The following is a 17969-nucleotide window of genomic DNA, read 5'->3' on the forward strand; positions in this document are numbered from 1 at the left end:
CTAACCCACTGATGTCACATGGACTACTTTGATGATGTTTTTATTACCTTTCTGGACATGGACAGTATACCGTGCATACCTTTTCAATGGAGGGACAGAAAGCTCTCGGATTGAATCTAAAATATCTTAAACTGTGTTCCGAAGATGAACGGAGATCTTACGGGTGTGGAACGACATGAGGGTGAGTCATTAATGACATAATTTACAATTTTGGGTGAACTAAGCCTTTAACTCCAGCTCTCCACTGCACATTTTGTATTAATAAAAGACGTAGCAATGTCCTGTTAGTGAAAAAATGACCCTTCTGAGTCAGAGTTTAAATGAATTGGTTGTTCTGGTGCTCAAAACCTGTCTAAGTGATTTGTTCAAGAATCGGACTGAAGTTCAACTCGACAATTAAATGATCCAGTTGCAGACTAAATGATTGGAGAAATACAGCATCAGACAGTTCTGTCTGTCTGTCATTTCACTGACCTGTAACTTTCGAGTAATCCTGAAGACCTCGATTAGCTTGTTCAGTTGTGTTAGATTAGAAAAAAAAAAGAACCATGCATTGAGAAGAATATTTTAGTCTGCTCCTCACAATCTTATCGTAAGGTTTCAAAAGTCATATGAATTACTTTTAAGGTGCTTAAATTGTGCTTTTGTGTGCTTGGAAGCTCTTGTAATTAGTCGGGAAAGAGACAAACACAACATAGTGCTGTCAATCGATTAAAAAATGAAATTAATTAAATTGCTATTTTTTTCTGTAATTAATCACGATTACAAAAAAATATTTTTGTATTGTAATAATTTCACAGTTACTCTCAAAATGAATGTAGAAACCACTTAAATAAAGTATATTTTAAATATTTGTTATAATGGCATATTTTTTAAAAATGAAGACCAGTATCACTGATACTAATACTGTTATTGATGCCTCTATGAAGTTAATTTTTTTAAACATTATTATAGACATCCAACATTATAGTATACCTGAAAGCCATCCATTTCAAAATGTATTACGATTTTAAAAAATACTTTATTATAATAAATGTCATATTTTCGTGTGGCCTTCATATATAATCAATATACAGAAAATGAATAAAGTTATCAAACACTTTACGGTCTTAACTGCATAAAATATAAAATCAATATAGATTAATCCTTATTAAAAGCTACAAATTTATCGGTTACCTTTGTTTTTTGGTTGACTTTAATGACAAAGTGACAGCAGCCTAATACAATTCTAAAATCCGCCACTGACCTGGATATGACACGCTGTCACACGCATCTCATTTTCTCACAACTCATTGGACAAGCTCATTTAAGACGTTATTTAACTTATTTAAGACTGCTTTTTTAAGAATACTCGACAAAACGGGCATTTCGGCATAATTCTGTGTTATTGTTTCAAACACAACTAAGAACTCGATTCTGGCACGGTGTCTGTGCGCACGATATTGGCACGCATCTTTCTGCGCATCGTGTGTGTCGTATAGACAGGACATTCACAGACAGCGCATTGTCATGCTTGAATGGTTTAAAAGCATTAGCATAAATAAGAGCTTGATCATATAATGTAACGCTAGGATGACAGAAAAAATGGATGCTGCGTTAATTGCATTAAATATAATTTTAACGCGTTAAACTGAAAAAATGTATTGCATGCGATAATGCGATAATTTTGACAGTACTACAACATCAAGATGTTCTCCTTCTGAGCTCCACAGAAAGTCATACAGGTTTGGAAGGACATGAGGGTGAATTTTCAGAATTGTCATTACATCCCTTTTCAAACATACTGCATTCTGGTTATTTTCAATACTTGAGCTGCAAGCACACGTTGCATTTCAGTGCGTATGTAATGCTTGTTCTGCTGGCATTCCCAATCATATTCCCTAAGATTTTTTGGGGCTCTTTAACATTTTATACAATCACACTCCTCTTAACATTCAGTCTCCTTGCTGTTATTTTGTGCATGTCTCTTTACCCTGAAGGACATGGCGTTCTCTCGGTTCTCCGTCAGATCATCAAAGGAGCGCGACACTGAGCCAGAGGTAGGGAAGTCCTCTCCCAGGGCTTGTTCATCCAGGTGGGAATCATAGCTGGGATCTTCTTGGATGGTGGCCATGCGTTGGTGCTCCATGGTGGGGAGAGGACACGGGGTTAGGGTTGGGGCTGGAGCCACCTGGGTGATCGAGACTGGTGGCGTGCTGGTCTGCAGGGGTCCAGACGCCTGAAAGCGTGGCACCGCAGAGGAGCCTGAGGATGATGGTGGTTTGAAGATTCGCACTGAGGCTGATTCTAGACTACTCAGCAGCTCTGCATTCTGGGACAGCACATAAACACAGTCAGGCATTTGTTATGCTTCCTATTATATATAAAAAAAAAACTGATTTGTACTTACACTGTGGTAGAAGAGTGACTTTGTGTTGAATTCATATTGCTGGTCAAGTTTCTTATCCTAAAGACAAAAAAGATACAGGAACCTTGTAAAACAAAACAAAATCCCTTTTTTTTCTTGGGGGTTATTATTGCATTTTGAATCTTCAAATGGGTTTTCCTCTAAGAACCATTCCTTTAAGAATTACCGTCTTCGAAGGGTTGTTTAGTTTCGATCTAAGTGTGAGTAATTAAGTTTTGCTCTTTGTCTTAATAGGCATTTCATCTGATTCATTGAACTTTTTTGTTTTGCTCTCAGTATGGAAAGACGTTTCGTCTGCGATTAATTTACCTTTTTGTTTTGCTCTGTCTAAATAGACGTTTCGCCTGCGATTCATTGAACTTTTTTGTTTTGCTCTTTGTCTAAATAGGCATTTCATCTGATTAATTTAACTTTTGTTTTTGCTTTCAGTATGGAAAGAAGTTTCGTCTGCGATTCATTTACCTATTTGTTTTGCTCGGTGATAATAGATGTTTCGCCTGCGATTCATTGAACTTTTTTGTTTTGCTCTGTCTTAATAGGCATTTCATCTGATTAATTTAACTTTTGTTTTTGCTCTCAGTATGGAAAGAAGATTCATTTACCTTTTTGTTTTGCTCTGTGTAAATAGACGTTTCACCTGCGATTCATTGAACTTTTTTGTTTTGCTCTGTCTAAATAGTTGTTTCGTCCAATTTATTAAATTTTTCGTTTTGCTCTTGGTGTAAATAGACGTTTCATCAGCAATTGATTGAACTTTTTTGTTTTGCTCTGTCTAAATAGGCATTTCATCTGATTCATTTAACTTTTTTGTTTTGCTCTTTGTCTAAATAGTAATTTCATCGGATTAATTTAACTTTTGTTTTTGCTCTCAGTAGGAATCGCTCTCTGCGATTCATTGAACTTTTTTGTTTTGCTCTTTGTCTAAATAGGCATTTCATCTGATTAATTTAACTTTTGTTTTTGCTTTCAGTATGGAAAGAAGTTTCGTCTGCGATTCATTTACCTATTTGTTTTGCTCGGTGATAATAGATGTTTCGCCTGCGATTCATTGAACTTTTTTGTTTTGCTCTGTCTAAATAGGCATTTCATCTGATTAATTTAACTTTTGTTTTTGCTCTCAGTATGGAAAGAAGATTAATTTACCTTTTTGTTTTGCTCTGTGTAAATAGACATTTCACCTGCGATTCATTGAACTTTTTTGTTTTGCTCTGTCTAAATAGTTGTTTCGTCCAATTTATTACATTTTTCGTTTTGCTCTTGGTGTAAATAGACGTTTCATCAGCAATTGATTGAACTTTTTTGTTTTGCTCTGTCTAAATAGGCATTTCATCTGATTCATTTAACTTTTTTGTTTTGCTCTTTGTCTAAATAGTAATTTCATCGGATTAATTTAACTTTTGTTTTTGCTCTCAGTAGGAATCGCTCTCTGCGATTCATTGAACTTTTTTGTTTTGCTCTTTGTCTAAATAGGCATTTCATCTGATTAATTTAAATTTTGTTTTTGCTTTCAGTATGGAAAGAAGTTTCGTCTGCGATTCATTGAACTTTTTTGTTTTGCTCTTTGTCTAAATAGGCATTTCATCGGATTCATTTACCTTTTTTGTTTTGCTCTTGTTCCGAAAAGACCTTTCGTCTGTGATTCATTGAACTGTTTTTGTTTTGCTCTGTCTAAATAGGCATTACATCTAATGAATTAAACTTTTTTTGTTTGGTTCAGACGTTTTGTCTGTGATTGATTTAACTTTTAACTTTTTGTTTCGTCTGATTTAAATTTTTCGTTTTGTTCCTGTGGAAGATTTTTTTTTATTTCGCTCTTGGTGTAAAATACTTTTTGTCTGTAATTCATCTCACTTTTCATTTTGCTCTATGCGTAAACAGTCCTTTAGACCATAATACAACTCAAGGTCAGTCTATTATAGTAGCAGACATTTCCTCAGAGCCACAACTAACTGTAAGACGTTAGTGGAGATGACTCACCACACAATGGACCAGAATGCTGAGTGGGATCCAGAAAAGAAGTGAGAAGACCACCACTGAGCCAACAATGTTGTCTGCCAGGAACTTCCCTGAAAACACATACACAGATCTCATTTCTCCATTGGATTTCAAGTGAGATGAAATCACTGTGTTTACAGGTAACGTACCAAAAGTATTGATGTCCAACTTCTCAATGAAATCCCACAACCTCTCAATAACATCCTGGACCTGTTTCATGCATTTACCCTGGAAGGAATGAGAACACATTTTTGAATAACTAAACATAAATTCAGTTTGCAATTGATCTGTGAATAAAGAATATCTGTCTTACGTGAGTAGAAAAGTAAGTAACTGTATGTTGTGAAGACTGCCACTCACCGCTCCATCACAAAAGCCCACAGTGCAGGGTTTGCCTTTCCGCAGGAAGAGGGGGTTGCCCTTGTCATCAATATAAGGAGTGCACACAGCGTTCTTATCCCTGCAGCACACCTTACAAGAGTTGTTTGTCTCTGAAAAATGACATACAGGATTAGTAAAAAAAAACAAGACTTTAAAAACTGTAATTGCAAATATACCAACAGCATTAGCTTTATCAGCGGGTCAGTTTACCATTGCAAGCACACGACTTCAGGTTCTTCAAAGCTTCACAGAATGGGATGCACTCTCCCTTCAGACACCGCCCGTTGTCCACACAGATGGTCTTATCAGGGACGTTCACTGGAGGAGGGCATGCACTGCTGAGTCCTGCAAGAAGCACAGACGATTCGGCAATTAATGCAATTGATTTTCAGCGAGGACAAAGGGCTAGACACAATTAAATCTCATCAGTAAGGAATTTTGAATTAAAAAAATTAAGCCTATTTTTTGCAGATTTTTAGTATTGCGTCATTGTTTTGACATTTAAGCACAATGTCTTCCCAAGTTCTTATTACTATATGCCATCTGGCTATTTTACTTCCAAAATCTAATTTACCTCAGTAGTGATTCTCATTATATCATCATTAAATTTCAAATCACTACCATAATGTAAAAATATTTAAAAATTTCAATACAGTGTAATTTCTTTCTATTTCAGTAGAGAATTTGAGATATTTTTGCATTTGGGTATTGATGTAAAATATTTTACCATAAAAATCTTTAAAAAATATATGGTACCATAAAAATCAAATCCGCAAAAAGAAAATGCAATGTAAATTATGGTAATGTACCAAAACATAAGCTACAAATATTATTATTATTATTATTATTAATATTATTATTACAATAAAATAGACATATTATGTAATGAAATTTACTCACAAATATTATAATACAATTTCAAACTTGTTTTCAAGCAGTGTTGTTAATGTTAACTAAAGCCAAATCATAAACAAAAACTATTATAGATCACATTTTAGTAATTGAAAAAAAAGCATAATTTTGCCTTGGCAACGAACTAAAACAACTTTTAGCTGAAGTACTAAAATTACTAAAACTAAAATAAATAAAAAAGCCATACAGAAATTAATAAATACTATAAAAGTATATAAATAATACTAAAACAGTTCTCAATCTGAATTCCTTAACATGTTGATCAGATATATAGCATCAAAGTAGGCAAGGCAGGCAAGTTTATTTATATAGCACATTTCATACACAGTGGCAATTGAAAGTGCTTTACACAGAAATGGTATTAAAATTAGGGCCGTCAATCGATTACATTTTTTTATCTAATTAATTACATACTCTGTGATTAATTAATCTAAATTAATCGCATACATAATTTTTGCTGTGAAAGTATTTTAAATATTTCAATTCAAATGAATCAATGAATAATCAGCATGAGTGACATTAAAGTTCAAAAACTCTTTTATTATTATTTTCACTGTTCAAATATTGGCCATAACAATAAACAATATGACCTAATATGCTGAGGGAATAAATTAAAAAGTGCTTCAGGAAGAAGATTTTTTTCACTGTACATACAATCAGGGCTTGACATTAACCTTTTAGCTCACCAGCCACTGTGGCTAGTGGTTTTCCAAAGTTTCTAGCCACTCAGCATTTTCACTGGCCACAATTTTGCTGCGTGGAAATTACATATTATATGATTAAAGTTGAATTTGGCATGCTTAAATTACTAGATTTGGAGTCATTTTTACTTGATTTAGAAGATTTAAAACCCTTTCAAACTTTCAATGCAGAGTGACCACCCAAATCAAGACTACATTGTATATCAGCTGGTATGTGCAGGTGGGCAAGGGGTGGGCAATATGGCTAATATGAGAAATTGAATATAGGCTAAATAAAAGTAACAAAAACAATAATACATTTCTTAAAAAAAAAACAGATCCAGTAGGTTTATTTAATATGTATACATTTATTTAACACCTGTAGTTGTTTGTTTAACATTAATGACAGACAGGTATTCATTTGGGCTGCTGAATGCATGGACGTTGTAACGAGTAGGAATATAGTGTGGCACCTTTAAGAGTGCGCGCTCCCTGTTGAGAATGCGTATCAATAGTACAAGTTTGCAGTGTCGTGGAATGTATACACCACGCAGTTTTTCGCGTGCATATGATACGCACTTTATGGCGTGTATATGACACGCTCTTGGGTAGGATAGTGGACATTGCAGGACATCGCAGACGACGTTCTGGTCTCCCTCCTTCATTTTACAGCTCAAAGTTCAATGGATTATTCTGCATTATTTTTTTTAACGCGTTATTTTTCCTCAGATTAATTAATCGAAATTAACGCGTTATTTTGACAGCCCTAATTAAAATATATAACCTGAATAACCCCTCTCTGGAAGTAGTACATTCAGTTGTGTAAACTTGGAGCTTGTTAGTTGATGCCTCACCTGTACAGTAAGACCTTCCCTTGCAAGTGGCATTCATTGGCTCCTGACACACCTTGCCCTTCTTCTCAAACATGCATTCTTTGCAGCATGCACTGTTCCTGTCACTAGTGTCAAGAAAAAAAGAGAGAAACGTTAAAGACAGAAACTGACATATACCTAGGAGATTCTGTTTTGAACTAATAATTGAGGAAGATTTAAAAATATTAAGGTGAGTAAATGATTTAAATTTTTGGTTGAACCATCCCTTTCATTCAGCATTTTTTATGAGGCCACATGGAGGAGCTGTACCTGCACTCCACATTGGGCCGAAGTTTGCAATCTGGCGTGCAGCAGCGGTCGCTGTTGAGGTGGAGCAGTCCGGGATCGCACTCCTCACCTTCCTCCACCCGTGAGTTTCCACACACATTGCTGTTCCTCTTTTTGAAGCAGGCGGAGGCCTTGGCCCTCAGCCTCTTTGCTATGGAGAGCTTGCTGCAATTTGAAAACAACTATAGGGAAGCACAAAAACAAAACAATTACAAACTGATCATGTGACGTTCTGAACAATGACACCAAGCTGAATTCACATCAACGAAGGACGTACTTTATTGTTAGAGTGGTCCCCGCTCACCGCAATGGGGTACATTACGTATTTGCCCCCCTGATCCTCTCTGGGGGCGCAGTACGGCACATCATCTGGATCATGAACAGCACCAAAGTTGTGGCCAAGCTCATGGGTGGTAACCAAGTCCGCTTCCTGTTGGTATATGGTCAGAAAATCAGCTTACTAAATAAAAGCGACAAGAACATTTGTTTGGACTCCACTTGCCTTGGTAAGAATGGTTTTTCCATAATTTTTGGTGCTGGTTAGTCCAGTGTTGAGGTATATAGCACGATTGTCATTTCCTGATGGAGGACACTCTTAAGAAAGACAACATAAAACAACATGTCTAAGTATGGGGAATATGTAAGACCAAATTGATTCATCCATAATGTGGTATTTACACTCACTCTCAGAGCAAAGACCTCCAGGAAAGCCTGGTTTGGAGGGGGCCACGTAAGCCAAGCCGAGCGTGCCTTCATCAAAATCCTGATATGTGAACAGATGAGCCAAGCACACTTCGGATGCATTATTTGCAATGTCAATGCTAAATTGCTACAGGGGGAGACAAAATTATCATTTTTACTACAATTATAGCACAGCTGTTTATTCGTGACCTCAATTTGTAGGCCAGTCAGGAACCCTGAGTTCCCTTATGAACTTCTTCATAAGGCTTGGTTTTCTATTTACAAGCAAAATAATGTCTTAAAGGAACACTACACTTTTTTTTTTTTTTTTAAATAGGCTCATTTTCCAACTCCCCTCAAGTTAAACAGTTGAGTTTTACCGTAACCAATCTCCGGGTCTGGCCGTAGCACTTTTAGCATAGCTTAGCATAGATCATTGAATCCGTGAACTAAGACCGGCGGAAAAAGAAAAGTTGCGATTTTCTAGGCCGATATGGCTAGGAACATTCCTGCGTAATAATCAAGGAACTTTGCTGCCGTACCATGAGTGCAGCAGGCGCAATGATATTACGCAGCGCCAATTTTGAGCGAGTTGCAAACGGTCTAATCAGATTCAATGATCTATGCTAAAAGTGCTACGGCCAGACCCAGAGATCCGCTGAGTGGATACAAAAATGGTAAAACTCAACTGTTTAACTCTAGGGGAGTTGGAAAATGAGCCTATTTTTAAAAAAAGTCTAATGTAACAACTTACACTAACCCTAGACCTTTGAATGGTAATGTGATTTTTTTAAATACTTTTATTCAGCAAGTATGCATTAAAATGATCAAACGTGACAGTAAAGACATTAATAATGTTACAAAATGTTTCCGTTTCAAATAAATATTTTTTTCTTTTGAACTTTATATTCATCAAGGTATTCTAAAAAAGTTTCCAGTTTCCACAAAAATATTAAGCAGCACAACTCTTTTCAACATTGATAATTAGGGGTGTAACAATACCCTCAAGTCACGATTCGATACATATCACGATACTGAACTCACGATACGATATTATTGTGATACTCCAAGACATATGGTAAACGTTTAACAAAAAATGTCCTGTTGATTAAAATGCTAGAGTTGGTATTACATTGGGGATGGAAAGGAATAGGTTTGGAATTGGTGCTGAAAAACTAATGCACAGGACAATGGTGAGACCAGAATAAATATATTCATGATTCTGTAGCTGAAAATACAGAATCATTTTAAACGAATATGCTTGCTCTCTGTCACTGACTACATATAGACACTAAAACTCTGTAAATTTGAATTCTTTGTCACACAGTAATTTTCATTTTGGGTGAACTATACACCATACAGACGTCACTATCCATGATACATATTGTTGCATTTTTGTATTGTGATATATTGTGACACAATATATTGTTACACCCCAATTGATGATAATAATAAGAAATATTTCTTAAGCACCAAATCAGCATAGTAGAATGATTTCTGAAGGATCATGTGACACTGAAGACTGGAGTAATGATGCCTAAAAATTCAGCTTTGCCATCAAAGGAATAAATAAAAAAAATTGTATTCAAATAAATTATATATTAAAACAGTTATTTTAAATTGTAATAACAACATTTCAAAATGTCACAGTTTTTTCTGTATTTTTGATCAAATAAAAGCAGCCTTGGGGAGCATAAGAGACTTCTTTCAAAAACATAAAATCTTACCGACCCCAAATTTGTGAACAGTAGTGTATCTTTTAAAATCACTCAACAATTTCAAAATTCACATTAGAGGTATGACAATGGGTAATTTATGTTGTAAAACAAACCGTGAAAGTCTCTTTAAATAATTGTAACCACAGACCTTATTTTACTCATATCAAAAACAAATCATACAAAATGGCTGGAAGATGCTAATTCTCCTCCGTAGTTTTAGAACTACAAATTGAACTGCACTAATAATGTTTCCATAGCATGTTCTTTCTCTTTGCTGGTTCTCTGCCAAACAGGTAGAGATGGATAATCAAACAATACACAAGTCCTCAATAATATCCTTCACTCTCAAGTAGAGGCAACTTTCATGGTTTCAAATCAGCACAGCTCAGAATACAGAGAGGACGCTCTCATTAAAGGGTTGGTTCACCCAAAAATGAAAATTCTGTCATTAATTACTTACCCTCATGTCGTTGGACACCAATCGACGAGAATAGTTTTATGAATCGACGAGAAAAAATTTTTGTGAGCAAAAAAAACCTAAATAACGACATATAGTGATGACCGATTTCAAAAAACTGCATCATGAACCTTCGAAGCGTTATGAATCAGCGAGCCGATTCAGCAGTTTGGATCGCCAAAGTCAACTGATTTCAGAAGTTTGGCGCTTTGACACGCGATCCGAATCATGATTCGACTCGCTGATTCATAACGCTTCGAAGCTTCATGATGCAGTTTTTTGAAATCGGTCATCACTATATAAGTCGTTATTTAGGTTTTTTTTGCTCACAAAAAATTTTTCTCGTCGATTCATAAAATTATTGTAGAACCACTGTAGTGAGATGGACTTTGTAACGACGTCTTTAGTACCTTTTATAGGTCTTGAGAGTGTAAAGTACATTGTGCCAATGGAGGCCTTTCTGAGCCATCGGATTTCAACTAAAATATCTTCATTTGTGTTCCGAAGATGAACGGAGGTCTTACGGGTGTCGAACGACATGAGGGTAAGTAATTACTGACAGAATTTTCATTTTTGGGTGAACTAACCCTTTAAATCAGTCATTTGCGACACTCCCACAGTTCCAGCTCGCTCACCTCCAGGAGCTTCTTGACGTCCCAGACTTCTTTGTTCTTCACAGGAGTCCCTTTCATGTTGAAGTGGGCAGCTCCCGGCAATACTGATGTGGGTATCTTGTTAATTATGATCTGAAAGAAACAAATGCTTGTTGTCGGCTCCAAAATAGCATTTCATTGGAGTTCTTCACCGTGTTTTCCTCAAAGAACCATGCTTACCTGCTGAATCTGAACTCCATAACCTTTATACTCCTCATCCCAAGATGTATTGCGGTAAATGTCATCCACACGATCAATCAGCTCAATCTAAACACATCCAAGGGAAATTCGTAAGACATCTGCTTTACATAGCCTTTTACTCAGATGACACATTTTTAAATGGATATGCAAGTTGGTTCTCAACCAGGGGGCCTCAGCAAACATCCAAGAGGGCAACAAAATGATTTAAAATTATATATTTTTTAAATGCATTACAATACTGTTCAAAGGTTACATAAACGCATAGATTCGCTTCAGAAGGCCTTTATTAACACCCCGGAGCCGCGTGGAGCACGTTATTTGACGGACAGATGCATTTTTTATTTACTTCAAAAACAGAGCAACTATTACTGCTATTATAATGCTTGGATTAGCCTGGACTTTTGTAATGTAACTCAGATTTTATTTGTCTGAAAGAAGAACGTCATATACACCTCGGATGACTTGAGGGTGAGTAAATCATGGGCTAATTTTCATTTTTGGGTGAACTATCCCTTTAAAAGAAGCCAAGCCTTATTCTCACCACGGCTGGATTTATTTGATAAAAAATGTAGTAAAAACAGTAATATTGTGAACAATTATTACAATTTAAAATTACTGTTTCTATTTGAATACTCAAGAAACATTTCTTATTATTATCAATGTTGAAAACAGATGTCCTACTTAATATTTTCGTAGAAACCTTCTTAAAATCTTAAATGAATAGAACGTTTAAAAAGAACAGTTAATTTGAAACATACAATTTTGCAGTAATGTCTTTACTGTCACTTTTGATCAATTTAATGCATCCTTGCTGAATAAAAGTATTAAAAGTAAAAAAAATGATCGTATAAACCCCAAACTTTTGAATGGCAGTATCCACCTTATTCCTAAGCCCCATGATGCTTTGCGTGAATTATGGGTGTAACTTCCGTTAAGCTGTAAACAATCAGTGAAAGACTCGCTTTATGAATGCAATAATACCTTTTTTTTTAATACTGGGTACAATGAGATGACATTATTCTACTCTCCCTTCAACCATCTAACATTAAAAGGACATTTAAAAGTGTAAAAGCATCAACAAGGTACTTCCAACAGACCATGAATAACCCCAAAAGTGTGATTCTTTCCACGGCAGTAATGGACGGGTAAAATATCACTGTAGTAATATCTATTATGTAACATATGTTGCCTTAATCAAACATGTTTATTAACTTCAGCATTGCGTGATACTATTTCAAAGTGATTTCCATCATTTTTACAGATAATAAATTGTATTTACCTGTGAAAACAAACCTAGATAGAGTTTGGTATGCAACCAAAATTTTTTTTTTTTTTTACGAAAACATTTCTGAGAAATTTTACTTTCATAGAACATTGTATTTGTTTTTGTAATTCTACATTTTCTTCTTATTTTGCTTGATTGGTTGGCCATTTCATGTTGGTTGCATCATGCTTTCTATTCTTACATTTTTGTTTAGGAGCTATTGTGACCCCAAAGTGCACAGCCAAATATTTAGATTTCTATTACATATAATATAACTAATAATAATATGAGGAAAATAATGTAGCGACTGAAAAGAGCTCTTACCATAGATATTATTGATATACATAACATATACTCATAACGTACTTCAACACGTTAATATACAAAGCGTTACATTATTCTCAAGATGTCTGAAAATAAAACATGAAGGAAAATTGACATCTCATTCAGTCAAACTGACGGATAAGCTTTATTTGTTGCGATTTGAAATTATTAGTTTCAGTCTTTTTGAATGAAAGTTCCCCAAACCGGAAGTGCCACCCATAATTCAAAACGCAGTCGGCTCGTCCGGAATAAGGTGGATGTGTCGAGCACAAAAATACAGAATTAGGTTGAGAACCACTGGTCTAATAAGCACAGTCCTATTGAAATGAATGTGACCATTTGCATCAAAATGATTTTATGCTCAATTTATGCAGAAATTTGTTTGTGCGTTTCATAAAAAGGCCAAATGACAATATCAAAACTGAAGAGCTTTTTACCAGGTAGTTGAGGGTGGTGCTCTCCTCCTTACGGCCCATTTGTCTGAAAAAACGATAGTCGGCCACAAGCAGCAGAGGGCAAGTGTTCTTACTGTGGTCCGGGGTCTGCCTTCTCTCTCTCAAGTGCCCTGTGGAACAGATGCAATGGAGTGAAAAAGATGGCAAAAATAGACAAAGGGGTGAGAAGGCGAGAGACATTAAACATGGGTGACAAAGTCAAAGGCAACTCACATTACACGGCCTAGATTTGGCTCAGATGAGCAGGAAAAGTCTCATTTAAATCAGATGTGTTGTTTTTGGAGAGCCATAGAATGAGTTTTCAGGATTTAATAACCCGTTTTGACATGTTAAACTACAAATGTATCTACAAATGAACTCAAAGACTTACCATCCTCCTCCTCTTCACCTTCATTTACTGCTCTGGCTGCCCGCACACTCTCTGGCAGCATTTCGATGGCATCTGCGCTGATGTAACCGCATACTTTTGGAGCCGCCAACCGGCTCACGTTCCTGATGTCTTCAGAGCGATATACAAGCAGCCGATTATCATGAGAGTCTTCAATAAACCTCCACAGTGGCTGCAGAAACCAGATGAATGGGTTAATGATTCATGTATTCTCTTTGCTGAGGTGCATAATCATTGGATTTGGGGTGTTATAAATACCTCAATATTGTATTCGGCTTCATCAGTAAGAATATGAGCAGTGAAGTCATTGTCACCGATATGCGCTTGCACACGGGAATTCTCCTCTCCTAGAAATGAAGGGGGAAAAAACAATGTGAGCTGCAAATGAAATTTGCTAGACCTTAAGTATTTTAGACATTAAATAGAGTTGCAGTTACCAATGACATGGCCCGTGAAGAAGTTTTCTCTCTGGACCTCGTACATCTTTTGGGTGCCGCCTTCTCCTACTACCACAGCCTTAAAGTCGTGAGTGAAGAGCTCCGTGTTGGTTGTCAGGTACAATTTGAAATGCCTGGGAAATATTAAAGGAGAGTTTATTAAGTGACTGAGCGCTAATCTTGGCGATGACAGTGTGTCATGGTACATGGGTGATGAGTATTCACCTCTGTAACGCAGTGAAACCGAGAAGCCTCTCTGCGTGTGTTTGTGACTGGACCTCTCTCTTGCGAACCGAATGCTGTTGAAGACTGGACAACTGAAGAACGTCAAAGTCTGACAGCAATGAGCTGAGCCGGTCTGAAAGAGTCACAGTGAACAATTTGATACATATTACTGAATGAGGACCAATTCATTTTAAAGTGAAATTACATGTTTCAAGGAGCAGTTTTTTAAAGTAGGACTTGGGGTATCTGTGTTTTCTCTAAATCGGTAAGGGTTTCTCTAAACTATGGAAGCCTATTTCAGCCATGGAATATTATATATATATATATATATATATATATATATATATATATATATATATATATATATTTATTAGGGCTGTCAAAAGATTAATCACATCCAAAATAAAAGTTTGTGTTTACATAATATATGTGTGTGTACTCTGTTAATTATTATTTATATATAAATACACACACATTCATGTATATATTTAAGAAAAAAAATATTATTTTTATATATAAAACATTTATATTTATATATATTATAGATTATATAAATGTATATACAGTATATACATGCAAATATTTCTTAAATATATACATGAATGTGTGTGTATTTATATATAAATAATAATTAACAGAGTACACACACATATATTATGTAAACACAAACTTTTATTTTGGATGCGATTAATCGCGATTAATCTTTTGACAGCCCTAATATATATATATAAAGTTAATAGCAACTTTTATCTGACAATCTGGTTATTTCTCACAATTTACATCTATGCGTTTATCTCAATTTAGATTTTCTCAGAATTGCAAGTTTATAACATACAATTCTTTATTTCTCACAATTCCTGGTTTATATATCACCAGTTTGAGTTAACATCTCACAAATCAGACTTTATCAGAAATGAGACACTTGAGACACACAATTCAGACTTCATTTCTCACAATTATCTCAGAATTGTACGTTTAAATCTAAAGTTTTTTTCCTCTGAATTCTGAGTTTACATCTCGCAACTCTGACTTTTCCTCTAAATTCTGAGTTTACATCTCGCAATTCTGACTTTTTCCTCTGAATTCTGAGTTTACATCTCGCAATTCTGACTTTTTCCTCTGAATTCTGAGTTTACATCTCGCAACTCTGACTTTTTTCCTCTGAATTCTGAGTTTACATCTCGCAATTCTGACTTTTTCCTCTGAATTCTGAGTTTACATCTCGCAATTCTGACTTTTTCCTCTGAATTCTGAGTTTACATTTCGCAACTCTGACTTTTTTCTCATCTGAATTCTGAGTTTACATCTCGCAATTCTGACTTTTTCCTCTGAATTCTGAGTTTACATCTCGCAATTCTGACTTTTTCCTCTCAATTCTGAGATTACATCTCGCAATTCTGACTTTTTCCTCTCAATTCTGAGTTCACATCTCGCAACTCTGACTTTTTCCTCTGAATTCTGAGTTTACATCTCGCAACTCTGACTTTTTCCTCTGAATTCTGAGTTTACATCTCGCAATTCTGACTTTTTCCTCTGAATTTTCAGTTTACATCTCGCAATTCTGACTTTTTTCCTCTGAATTCTGAGTTTACATCTCGCAACTCAGACTTTTTCCTCTAAATTCTGAGTTTACATCTCACAACTCAGACTTTTTCCTCTGAATTCTGAGTTTACATCTCACAACTCAGACTTTTTCCTCTAAATTCTGAGTTTACATCTCACAACTCAGACTTTTTCCTCTGAATTCTGAGTTTACATCTCACAACTCAGACTTTTTCCTCTGAATTCAGAGTTTACATTTCGCAACTCAGACTTTTTCCTCTGAATTCTGAGTTTACATCTCACAATTCTGACTTTTTCCTCTGAATTCTGAGTTTACATCTCACAATTCTGACTTTTTCCTCTGAATTCTGAGTTTACATCTCGCAATTCTGACTTTTTCCTCTGAATTCTGAGTTTACATCTCGCAATTCTGACTTTTTCCTCTGAATTCTGAGTTTACATTTCGCAACTCTGACTTTTTCCTCTGAATTCTGAGTTTACATTTCGCAACTCTAACTTTTTCCTCTAAATTCTGAGTTTACATCTCACAACTCAGACTTTTTCCTCTGAATTCTGAGTTTACATCTCGCAATTCAGACTTTTTCCTCTGAATTCTGAGTTTACATCTCGCAATTCAGACTTTTACCTCTGAATTCTGAGTTTACATCTCGCAATTCAGACTTTTACCTCTAAATTCTGAGTTTACATCTCGCAATTCTGACTTTTTCCTCTGAATTCTGAGTTTACATCTCGCAATTCAGACTTTTACCTCTGAATTCTGAGTTTACATCTCGTAATTCAGACTTTTACCTCTAAATTCTGAGTTTACATCTCGCAATTCTGACTTTTTCCTCTGAATTCTGAGTTTACATCTCGCAACTCAGACTTTTTCTCTATGAATTCTGAGTTTACATTTCGCAACTCTGACTTTTTCCTCTGAATTCCGAGTTTACATTTTGCAGCTCTGACTTTTTTCTCATCTGAATTCTGACTTTTTCCTCTGAATTCTGAGTTTACATTTCCAAACTCTGACTTTTTTCTCATCTGAATTTCGACTTTTTGAATTCTGACTCAAATCTGAGAGAAAATTCAGAATTGTCAATCCTCTCCACTCATTCACAGTTCCAGTCCATGTCTTGTTTCATGACAGGCAAACATTGATGCTTTGACTTCTTTTGGAACCATTTTCATTTCATTAAATGTTTGTTTATATTATTGTTTTTTACTTTGTTTTTAAAACCACTAACTATATACTACATAACAAAAACAAGTATGTAATTTTGGTGAAGAGTCTGGTTGCCATATAGTAAACTAGCTCTTGTAAGAACAATTATTTGCAGTTTAGTTTCTTGGCAAATTGTTTAATGAAAGTCATTCAGTTCAATGACAAAAAGTAGATCTGAGATCTGATAATACAGTAAGGTATTTGAAAAAGCACAGTACGATTGTGCTGACTTCACCGAAACAACACACTCTTTCGATTTCAAATGTATTCATAATGTTTTCAAATAATTCCTATTCGTATTCCTAATAACTCACCGTACTCGTCGCCCAGGACATCCCTAATGGGTCTCCTTGAACACTCCGTCAGGAATAAAGACGCCAGAAAGAACACGATGCGTTTCATGGCGAGGACGTTAATGCAGCATACACTACTTCACACAGCAGCAGCATTTAATCCCGTGGATTACCAATCTGCCTGAGATCAACATCTGGACATCGCCAAACACATGTACACGCTCACATCTGGCTGGATAAAACAAAGCCACAAAGTATCAATGAAGTACCCGATAAGAACAAAACCACGCTCACTTCAAGACGCTCTCGTCCATGTCGCTTGATGATATAAAGAAAAAAGATTCACTCAAAACCAAATCATGCCAACATCTGAGTGTACTGAAATACCCGGAAGTATTTAATGTAGGATGGATGGATCAGATTCCCCGCGCCAGGAAATCACTATTAACTTTAGATCGTGTTGAAGGCGTTATCAAAACACTGTTTTGAAGGGCGCTTGATTATAAAATTCTCGCGTGACAGACAGTACGCAGAGTATTTTCAATGGGTTTTAGAGATTGTATCCGCGGTA

At 35.7% G+C, this 17969-nt stretch overlaps 1 protein-coding gene across 1 annotated transcript in view; it reads right to left on the bottom strand.

Moving 5' to 3' along the window:
* Positions 1-17905, bottom strand: part of adam17b (ADAM metallopeptidase domain 17b) — a 19693-nt gene extending 1788 nt beyond the window's left edge. Inside the window, exons 1-19 of the mRNA XM_079831411.1 lie at positions 17420-17905; positions 14339-14471; positions 14114-14247; positions 13935-14023; positions 13659-13848; positions 13271-13398; positions 11225-11311; positions 11027-11137; positions 8220-8364; positions 8038-8129; positions 7813-7965; positions 7518-7717; positions 7230-7333; positions 4994-5128; positions 4763-4893; positions 4552-4630; positions 4385-4473; positions 2390-2446; positions 198-2311 (exon numbers count right to left, since the gene is read on the bottom strand). Of these exons, the coding sequence (XP_079687537.1) occupies positions 1928-2311; positions 2390-2446; positions 4385-4473; positions 4552-4630; positions 4763-4893; positions 4994-5128; positions 7230-7333; positions 7518-7717; positions 7813-7965; positions 8038-8129; positions 8220-8364; positions 11027-11137; positions 11225-11311; positions 13271-13398; positions 13659-13848; positions 13935-14023; positions 14114-14247; positions 14339-14471; positions 17420-17507 (2529 nt within the window). The 5' untranslated portion in view covers positions 17508-17905 and the 3' untranslated portion in view covers positions 198-1927. The remainder of the gene's footprint in view (positions 1-197; positions 2312-2389; positions 2447-4384; positions 4474-4551; positions 4631-4762; positions 4894-4993; positions 5129-7229; positions 7334-7517; positions 7718-7812; positions 7966-8037; positions 8130-8219; positions 8365-11026; positions 11138-11224; positions 11312-13270; positions 13399-13658; positions 13849-13934; positions 14024-14113; positions 14248-14338; positions 14472-17419) is intronic.
* Positions 17906-17969: the final 64 nt, after the last annotated feature.

The sequence above is a fragment of the Gobio gobio genome (genome assembly GCF_949357685.1).
Source record: "Gobio gobio genome assembly, chromosome: 12".
Lineage (NCBI taxonomy): Eukaryota > Metazoa > Chordata > Actinopteri > Cypriniformes > Gobionidae > Gobio > Gobio gobio.